The sequence below is a fragment of the Coregonus lavaretus genome (assembly GCF_964263955.1).
Source record: "Coregonus lavaretus genome assembly, chromosome: 29".
NCBI classification, from domain to species: domain Eukaryota; kingdom Metazoa; phylum Chordata; class Actinopteri; order Salmoniformes; family Salmonidae; genus Coregonus; species Coregonus lavaretus.
Window position 1 is genome coordinate 4926880 of NC_140016.1, and position 10991 is coordinate 4937870.

The 10991-nt window shown below is 41.5% G+C and overlaps 1 protein-coding gene across 1 annotated transcript; it reads right to left on the minus strand.

The window, feature by feature from the left end:
• On the minus strand, positions 1–2622 carry LOC311105208 (UPF0461 protein C5orf24 homolog). The gene is made up of 2 exons (XM_084147270.1): positions 2153–2622; positions 1–1760 (listed from the first exon to the last, which is right to left on the minus strand). Exon 2 carries the CDS (start codon positions 1755–1757, stop codon positions 1068–1070), a length of 690 nt encoding a protein of 229 aa, XP_084003396.1. The 5' UTR covers positions 1758–1760; positions 2153–2622; the 3' UTR covers positions 1–1067.
• Positions 2623–10991: the final 8369 nt, after the last annotated feature.

A 10991-nucleotide genomic window follows, 5' to 3' on the forward strand; every position in this document is an offset into this window, starting at 1 on the left:
TCATTTTGGAATGACCATTTCATTTTATTATTTTTTTTTGGTCATACATACAATACAATATTGTTACACATACTCCACCACATAGCATTTTCTCTGTTGGTTAAAATGATAGCTCCTACTCAACAGCAAAACAACATTTCATTCTGGGTTTGCTTTTATCAAGTGATAGTTACCTTGTGAGAACAAAGAATAAAGGATAATACATTACATTGAGAAGACAAAACCATTAATATTCACAAAGTGTTAGAAATAACAATTGCTATGTCGTCAAATAAGTATCATGAGAGGTTTTCAGATGCACTTGTGTTCGTGTCAGTTCAAGCGAAAATGACAAAAAAAAAAAAATGTGTTATAACAATAATATATCACATTGAATCCAGTCCCGTGTCTCATAATGCTCACTTAGTCGTCCCCGAGGGTCTCCCTCTACGGCCGGATTTGCGTGTAAATACAAATGAAATACATGTCATACCAGACAACACAAGACACAGCCACATGCACTCTGGGAGAAGCTTAAGATTCATGTTTTGCTACTGTGTTTTGTGTTGTTTTCTACTCAGATGCATTTTTCAATGTGGAAAACATCAAAAGGACAGGAAGACTTCTAATAATAAAGCACATTTATATCAGAGAATAAAATAAACTGATGAATAAAACAGATCAGATATTTAAACATTTGAACAAAACATCAACCCTTCTCCAGACAGCGAGCATTTCAACAGATTAAGACGAATAATAAGCTATTTCTCTCATTCCTGTTTAGCTAAAGTATACTGATTGTATTTATTATATGCCTCATCATGCAATCTCTGTAAAAAGAAGATAAAATACTTATTGGGAGAAAAAAAAGAGAGCGATTTCAGTCTTTGGATAGGGTACAGAATAAATGGTGACGATATTAGCACAATACATTGAAGAGAGGAGGAGCCATTCGTAGGTAGCCATGTCCAGACGTATCCAAAAGTCAACGCACATTTTGGCTACACAAGCCCCTGCTGGTCATCTACATCCTTTAGGACAAGCACTCAAATCTGAGTTCCAGGCAGTAGATAGAGATGCAGGCAGAACTACTCGTTAGTTTCCTCCACTTTGCCAGTTGGCTCACACAAGCCTCGTTTCTGCATCATGGTGTAAGGGAAAGGGCCCACTTCGCAACTGGCATAGTCCAGTTTCTTGGCTCCGCCGCCGCAGTTACTGAAGTCTAGTTTCTTGGTACCGTCACAGCTCCCGTACTCCAGTTTCTTGAGCCGAGCCAGAGTCTTGATGCTACCAGGAGGCCTGCCAGGGCTAACCTTGTAGCCCGCCGCTTTGGTCGTACCCAGGGGCCTGCCGGGACTGGTCTTGAACCCCGCAGCTTTCGTGGTCCCCAACGGACGTCCGGTGCTTGTCCGGTAACCGGCTGACTTAGTCGTCCCCGAGGGTCTCCCTCTACGGCCGGATTTGACGACGCTTCCTTTCTTCTTCTTGGAGCTCTCTGGCCCAGTTGGAGCCTCACTGGCCCCTCGGATCCTCACTGTCTGAGGGTTGAACTCATTCTGTGTCTCTTGCTGCATTTGACAGGGCATGGGCTTGTGCATGCCATGTGGCAGAGGGGGTAGGTTAGGGAGAGGCAGCTGTAGAGTAGGGGGTGGGGGCGAAGGGTAGAATTTGTTGGATTGCGAGCTACATAAGTCGAAGTGGCTGGTTGGGTGTTGACATTCCTCTGCGAGGCCACTCATGCAATAGTCATTGCTGCTGCTAGTGACTTGGTGCATCATTTTCTGTTGAGAGGTACATAGGAAAGGGAAACAGGTTCAGAATCATTGAATTGGTATGTGTGACACAGAACTACGTGCATGAATGCACGCACGCACACACACACAAAATAAAAACCTAATTTGGTGATGCACATCACAACACTATGTGATAAATATGTTATAAAGTATCTATTCTATTTGCAACCATCTTGTCCAACATTAATTAGAACAGGCTATTGTTGCAAAACCATATAGGCGGTGCTAATGTAGTAGAGTCTCGCTATTATGCGTTTACAACCCAATAATACAACAGGCGTATAATGGGGCAATGGGCGCTACTATAATGCAATACAAGAAGAAAACTGCTGCATTTGCAAGTACATTTTGAGAACATATAAAACGAGAAAAACACAAACCTCATTTGTAGGCGGATCATGGAATGCAAAGGGTTAAATATGAAGCGGATAGATTTTCCATTCTTGACAGCCACAACATTATGATAAAAACGGATGCATTCTACGCCCTATATACCATGGATATTGACTTCATGCTGAATTACACTATGCGCCGGGTATTTCATGTTTATTTATTCTTCTAGGACAGAGGTTTAAATGAGAAAGGCAGCCATTTTAGTCTTAATTTTTTTTTTTTATAAAATAGGAGGGGCTCAAAGCGCATGCGCGCGAGACTTCAAGGAAACGGAGCTCTATAAAGGCATTCACGATAATAAAAAAACATGGCATGTAATCCATCCATAATGCGATCAAGAATATAGGATATTATGCATTTTTGTTGTTAATCCTGGTTTTGAAATCGTGGACATTGTGTCCAGGAAATGAACGCAGATGTTTTAGAAACGGTCGTCACTAGTTACCACAGTCACAGTCATAAACCACGCCTATTTCTACAATTTATCTTCTTCAAATGTTATTTTAAACCTAACATTAACCACATTGCTAACCTTATGCCTAACCCCAACCTTATAATGAGACTAAAAAGCTAATTTGTGTTTATGCATTTGTACGATATAGGCCATTTTGACTTTGTGGCTGGGGTAACTAGTGGAAACAGAGGTTTATGAATACTGTACTTTCAGTAGGTGGTAGTATAAATACAGGATTAAAAACTTGCTTGATCTACTAAACCGTGTAATCTAACTAAAATTGACCTGACGTAAGTGGGAAAGCAATCTAATTTACAGAACTCACATCAGTTTTTCTGTAAAGTATGATATTGGACTGATTGTAATTTTAGGTAGGCTAATTAACTTGAAGCTTACGTGAGTTTACTCAGAAACGCTTTAATTAACTAGTATAGGCCTACTATTTATTTATTTTATCTCATACTTGTATAGCTTACTGGACTAATAGAGAGCTACTCTCAAGTTATCTTGTTGGGGCTGGTGACTCTTTGAACTTACAATGGCTAGCCCCATGTCATTATATATTTTTCTTGTGCTTTATGCTATTTGCCTCATGACTCCTGTGTGCTTTGTTGACTATGAACTTGCTTGTTTACCCAACCGTGGGACAGTCTGTTTGTTCCCACACTCGGGACTCTGACTCTCTATTGGTTACATAGACTCTTGGCCTCCCATCCTATTCTAACCACCTCTCGCCGGCTTTGTATTCATGTTACCTGATGAAATTGCTGTACAATATGATCTTGTTGCCATCTGATGCATATTCAAATGTCATAAAAAAACAATACTGCAGAGCTCTCCCTGTCCTCGGCCGTGCCCTGATTGTATTACTGCTGATGATATCTGGAAATGTGCATGTACACCCTGGCCCATCTACTGTTGCTAGCCCCAATTCTTACTTGTGCTCTGATATCTGTTTCACTGATTTCTGCTCTCATAAAAGCCTGGGTTTTCTGCACGTTAACACTAGAAGCGTATTACCTAAAATGGATCAATTTTAAAGTGTGGGTTCACAGCTCCAATCCAGATGTGTTGGTCATTACTGAGACGTGGTTAAGAAAGAGTGTTTTGAACACTGACGTTAACCTTTCTGGTTATAACCTTTTTCGGCAAGACAGATCTTCCAAAGGCGGTGGAGTAGAAATCTTTACCAAGGAACACCTTCAGTGCTTGGTTCTCTCCACCAAGTCTGTCCCCAAACAATTTGATTCTCTGGTTTTAAGCATTAAAACTTTCAAATAGCTCTTTGTTGACTGTTGCTGGGTGTTATCGTCCACCGTCAGCACCGGCCTGTACCCTACCTGCCCTAAGCTCTCTCCTGGCCCCTTACACTAAGTCTGAATTTGAAGGTTGAGAGCTTTTGTGAAAGAGCACAGTTAGAAAAATATGGCATATAGAAGCAAACCAGATGGACATCATGAAAATGATCGGAGGAAGTTCAGGAGTAAAAACAAATAAAATATAATTATTGTAGAATTTGACTGTGTCCATAAAATGTATATACTGTAGTATGTATGGGCTGGAAGTAGAGGCCTAAGCGTTGTTGTTCACTAGTTTACTCCAATTGGGGAAGGGGTGGTGGGGTTGGAAAGTAATGAAGGGAAATATCATTTAAAAAAGGATATGTGTATGGATGTATGTATATATGTATGTATATATATATATACACACACACAGTGGGGAGAACCAAGTATTTGATACACTGCCGATTTTGCAGGTTTTCCTACTTACAAAGCATGTAGAGGTCTGTAATTTTTATCATAGGTACACTTCAACTGTGAGAGACGGAATGTAAAACAAAAATCCAGAAAATCACATTGTATGATTTTTAAGTAATTAATTTGCATTTTATTGCATGACATACAGTGGGGGAAAAAAGTATTTAGTCAGCCACCAATTGTGCAAGTTCTCCCACTTAAAAAGATGAGAGAGGCCTGTAATTTTCATCATAGGTACATGTCAACTATGACAGACAAATTGAGAAAAAAAATCCAGAAAATCACATTGTAGGATTTTTTATGAATTTATTTGCAAATTATAGTGGAAAATAAGTATTTGGTCACCTACAAACAAGCAAGATATCTGGCTCTCACAGACCTGTAACTTCTTCTTTAAGAGGCTCCTCTGTCCTCCACTCGTTACCTGTATTAATGGCACCTGTTTGAATTTGTTATCAGTATAAAAGACACCTGTCCACAACCTCAAACAGTCACACTCCAAACTCCACTATGGCCAAGACCAAAGAGCTGTCAAAGGACACCAGAAACAAAAAATTGTAGACCTGCACCAGGCTGGGAAGACTGAATCTGCAATAGGTAAGCAGCTTGGTTTGAAGAAATCAACTGTGGGAGCAATTATTAGGAAATGGAAGACATACAAGACCACTGATAATCTCCCTCGATCTGGGGCTCCACGCATGATCTCACCCCGTGGGGTCAAAATGATCACAAGAACGGTGAGCAAAAATCCCAGAACCACACGGGGGGACCTAGTGAATGACCTGCAGAGAGCTGGGACCAAGTAACAAAGCCTACCATCAGTAACACACTACGCCGCCAGGGACTCAAATCCTGCAGTGCCAGACGTGTCCCCCTGCTTAAGCCAGTACATGTCCAGGCCCGTCTGAAGTTTGCTAGAGTGCATTTGCGATTATTCGCAAATGGAAGAAACACAAAATAACTGTCAATCTCCCTCGGCCTGGGGCTCCATGCAAGATCTGACCTCGTGGAGTTGCAATGATCATGAGAACGGTGAGGAATCAGCCCAGAACTACACGGGAGGATCTTGTCAATGATCTCAAGGCAGCTGGGACCATAGTCACCAAGAAAACAATTGGTAACACACTACGCCGTGAAGGGCTGAAATCCTGCAGTGCCCGCAAGGTCCCCCTGCTCAAGAAAGCACATATACAGGGCCGTCTGAAGTTTGCCAATGAACATCTGAATGATTCAGAGGATAACTGGGTGAAAGTGTTGTGGTCAGATGAGACCAAAATCGAGCTCTTGGGCATCAACTCAACTCACCGTGTTTGGAGGAGGAGGAATGCTGCCTATGACCCCAAGAACACCATCCCCACCGTCAAACATGAAGGTGGAAACATTATGCTTTGGGGGTGTTTTTCTGCTAAGGGGACAGGACAACTTCCCCGCATCAAAGGGACGATGGACGGGGCCATGTACCGTCAAATCTTGGGTGAGAACCTCCTTCCTCAGCCAGGGCATTGAAAATGGATCGTTGCCAAGGCAACAAAGGAGTGACTCAAGAAGAAGCAAATTAAGGTCCTGGAGTGGCCTAGCCAGTCTCCAGACCTTAATCCCATAGAAAATCTGTGGAGGGAGCTGAAGGTTCGAGTTGCCAAACTTCAGCCTCGAAACCTTAATGACTTGGAGAAGATCTGCAAAGAGGAGTGGGACAAAATCCCTCCTGAGATGTGTGCAAACCTGGTGGCCAACTACAAGAAACGTCTGACCTCTGTGATTGCCAACAAGGTTTTTGCCACCAAGTACTAAGTCATGTTTTGCAGAGGGGTCAAATACTTATTTCCCTCATTAAAATGCAAATCAATTTATAACATTTTTGACATGCGTTTTTCTTTATTTTGTTTTTGTTATTCTGTCTCTCACTGTTCAAATAAACCTACCATTAAAATTATAGACTTATCATGTCTTTGTCAGTGGGCAAATGTACAAAATCAGCAGGGGATCAAATACTTTTTTCCCTCACTGTATATATATATATATATATATTTGCAAGAAAAAAAACATGGCTGCCTCCCCTCCTTGTTCGGGCAGGTTTCGGCGTTCGTCGTCACCAGCTTACTAGCTACTGCCGATCCCATTCTCATCACTCCACTTGTCATGTCTTGTCAATCACACACACCTGGTGCTCATTCCCCTAATTAGTATGTGTATAAGTGTTCCCTCTGTTCCCCTTGTCTTTGTGAGTGATTGTTTCATTGTGAGAGCAGGGAGCTCGGTTGAGCTACTCTTCCATTTGTTATTGCCAAGGTGGAATATTTCCCTTGTGATAGTTTCGTTTTGACGCTTGATGCGTTTTATTTATGTAAACGGAATAAACTCTGGACTTCTGTGTTTTACCTCCTGCGCCTGACTCCTTCATTCACACCTCATCACATAGGATCACAACCCCCACAGCATGATGCTGCCACCCCCGTGCTTCACGGTTGGGATGGCATTCTTCGGCTTGCAAGGCACCCCCTTTTTCCTCCAAACATAACGATGGTCATTATGGGCAAACAGCTCCAAAAATAACAATCTTTGTCCCCATGTGCAGTTGCAAACCGTAGTCTGGCTTTTTTATGGCGGTTTTAGAGCAGTGGCTTCTTCCTTGCTGAGCGGCCTTTCAGGTTATGTCGATATAGGACTCATTTTACTGTGGATATAGATACTTTTGTACCCGTTTCCTCCAGTATCTTCACAAGGTCCTTTGCTGTTGTTCTGGGATTGATTTGCACTTTTCGCACCAAAGTACGTTCATCTCTAGGAGACAGAATGCGTCTCCTTCCTGAGCGGTATGATGGCTGCGTGGTCCCATGGTGTTTATACTTGCGTACTATTTTTTGTACAGATGAACGTGGTATTTTCAGGCGTTTGGAAATTGCTCCCAAGGATGAACCAGACTTGTGGAGGTCTACAATTTTTTTTCTGAGGTCTTGGCTGATTTCTTTTGATTTTCCCATGATGTCAAGCAAAGAGGCACTGAGTTTGAAGGTAAGCCTTGAAATACATCCACAGGTACACCTCCAATTGACTCAAATGATGTCAATTAGCCTATCAGAAGCTTCTAAAGCCATGACATCATTTTCTGGAATTTTCCAAGCTGTTTAAAGGCACAGTCAACTTAGTTTATATAAACTTCTGACCCACCGGAATTTTGATACAGTGGATTATAAGTGAAATAATCTGTCTGTAAACAATTGTTGGAACAATTATTTGTGTCATGCACAAACACACACTCCATCGCTTGCCAAAACGATAGTTTGTTAACAAGACATTTGTGGAGTGGTTGAAAAACTAGTTTTAATGACTCCAGCCTAAGCGACTGGAACAAGCTGCAAAAAACACTCAAACTGGACAGTTTTATCTCCATCTCTACATTCAAAGACTCAATCATGGACACTCTTACTGCCAGTTGTGGCTGCTTCGCATTATGTATCGTTCTCTCTACCTTTTTGCCCTTTGTGCTGTTGTCTGTGCCCAATAATGTACCATGTTTTGTGCTGCTGCCATGTTGTGCTGCTGCCATGTTGTGTTGCTACCATGTTGTTGTCATGTGGTGTTGCTACCATGCTGTGTTGTCATGTGTTGCTGCCATGCTGTTGTCTTAGGTCTCTCTTTATGTAGTGTTGTGGTGTCTCTCTTGTCGTGATGTGTGTTTTGTCCTATATTTTTAATCCCAGCCCCCGTCCCCGCAGGATACCTTTTGCCTTTTGGTAGGCCGTCATTGTAAATAAGAATTTGTTCTTAACTGACTTGCCTAGTTAAATAAAGGTTATCTAAAATAAAAATATTAAAGAAGTCAAGATGACCCCAATAGACATGGCCACCTTGTTTCAGGCTCCTAAACAACTTTGCAGTATTTTATTTTATTTTAAACATTATTTCTCACGTTTTTAGCCCAGAACGTTCTTTGCATTATTACATACAGCCGGAAATAACTTTATGATATATGGACTCCGACATTGTTCGTCCAAATATTTATATATTTCTTAATTCCATTATTTTACTTTTAGATGTGTGTGCATTGTTAGATATTACTGCACTGTTGGAGCTGCATTTCGCTACACCCACAATAACATAGCTAAATATGTGTATGCGACCAATAAAATTTGATTTGATATTCACATTTCAGTCACGTCCCTAGTTCTTCAATGTCTGATTGTCAAACAGTTTGCCTCTGTGAAACTGTAAACAAATATTTTAGTGCAATATTTTCCACACACATTTCTTTGACTGCATCCGCAAATCAACTAGCCTCGCTATGGCTTTGCAAATCAACACCAACAAACAAACAAATCCAGTGGTTTTTATAATACATAATATTTCATATGAACAAGACAACAGAAAGACTGGCTTTACTGTAATAATTTGTACTGTTAAGATCGAAGCTAGGAAGCAATAATATATAGTGACATTAAAACACATATACACCCAGTCACTACATACAGTGCATTTGAAAGTATTCAGACCCCTTGACTTTTTCCACATTTTGTTACGTTACAGCCTTATTCTAAAATGGATTAAATAGTTTTTTCCCCATCAATCTACACACAATACCCCATAATGACAAAGCAAAAACAGGTTTTTAGAAATTTTTGCAAATGTATTAAATATAAAGAATTTAATACTATTGTAATTATTCTGCACTATAGCCTATTTATTGCCTTACCTCCATAACTTGCTACATTTGCACACACTGTATATATATTTTCTGTTGTATTTCTGACTTTATGTTTTTTTTTACCCCATATGTAACTCTGTGTTGTTTTTATTGCACTACTTTGCTTTATCTTGGCCAGGTCGCAGTTGTAAATGAGAACCTGTTCTCAACTGGCTTACCTGGTTAAATAAAGGTGAAAGAAAAAAGAAAAAAGAAAAAAAAAGAAACGGAAATATCACATTTACATAAGTATTCAGACCTTTTACTGAGTACTTTGTTGAAGCACCTTTGGCAGCAATTACAGCCTCGAGTCTTCTTGGGTATGACACTACAAGCTTGGCACCTGTATTTGGGGAGTTTCTCCCATTCTTCTCTGCAGATCCTCTCAGGCTCTGTCAGGTTGGATGGGGAGCGTCGCTGCACAGCTATTTTCAGGTCTCTCTAGAGATGTTCGATCAGGTTCAAGTCCAGGCTCTGGCTGGGCCACTCAAGGACATTCCCCGAAGTCACTCCTGCGTTGTCTTGGCTGTGTGCTTAGGGTCATTGTCCTGTTGGAAGGTGAACCTTTGCCCCAGTCTGAGGTCCTGAGCGCTCTGGAGCAGGTTGTCATCAAGGATCTCTCTATACTTTGCTCCGTTCATCTTTCCCTCGATCCTGACTAGTTTCCCAGTCCCTGCCGCTGAAAAACATCCCCACAGCATGATGCTGCCACCACCATGCTTCACAGTAGGGATGGTGCCAGGTTTCCTCCAGACGTGACGCTTGGCATTCAGGCCAAAGAGTTCAATCTTGGTTTCATCAGACCAGAGAATCTTGTTTCTCATGGTCTGAGAGTCTTTAGGTGCCTTTTGGCAAACTCCAAGCAGGCTGTCATGTGCCTTTTACTGAGGAGTGGCTTTCGTCTGGCCACTCTACCATAAAAGGCCTGATTGGTGGAGTGCTGCAGAGATGGTTGTCCTTCTGGAAGGTTCTCCCATCTCCACAGAGGAACTCTGGAGCTCTATCAGAGTGACCATCGGGTTCTTGGTCACCTCCCTGACCAAGGCCCTTTTCCCCCGATTGCTCAGTTTGGCTGGGAGGCCAGCTCTAGGAAGAGTCTTGGTGGTTCCAAACTTCTTCCATTTAAGAATTATGGAGGCCACTGTTCTTGGGGACCTTCAATGCTGCAGAAATGTTTGGTTCCCTTCCCCAGATCTGTGCCTCGACACAATCCTGTCTGTACAGACAATTCCTTTGACCTCATGGCTTGGTTTTTGCTCTGACGTGCACTGTCAACTGTGTGACCTTATATAAACAGGTGTGTGCCTTTCCAAATCATTTCCATTCAATTGAATTTACCACAGGTGGTAAATCAAGTTGTAGAAACATCTCAAGGATGATCAATGGAAAAAGGATGCACCTGCTCTCAATTTCGAGTCTCATAGCAAAGGGTCTGAATACTTATGTAAATACATTTTTTATTTTTTTATATACATTTGCCAAAATTTCTAAAAACCTGTTTTCACTTTGTCATTATGGGGTATTGTGTGTAGATTGCTGAGGAATTTTTATTTATTTAATCCATTTTAGAATAAAGCTGTAATGTAACAAAATGTGGAAAAAGTCAAGGGGTTTGAATACTTTCCAAATGCAATGTACATAAGCATTTCTCCTTAACATTGTTCCACTACCCATTCATTCCCTACTGAGTCCACAGGACTTAGGTCCAGTTGATTATGCATAAGTACAAAACATTTTGGTCATTTAGCAGACGCTCTTATCCAGAGCGACTTACAGGACCAATTAGGGTTAAGTGCCTTGCTCAAAGGCACATCAACAGATTTGTCACCTAGTTGGCTTGGGGATTCAAACCAGCGACCTTTCCGTTACTGGCCCAACGCTCTTAACCGCTAGGCTACCTGCTGGGGCTCCCGAGTGGCGCAGCGGTCTAAGGC

Excerpts from the sequence above, each read along its gene's own strand:
- LOC311105208 (XM_084147270.1), bottom strand. The coding sequence starts at position 1,757 with ATGATGCACCAAGTCACTAGCAGCAGCAATGACTATTGCATGAGTGGC.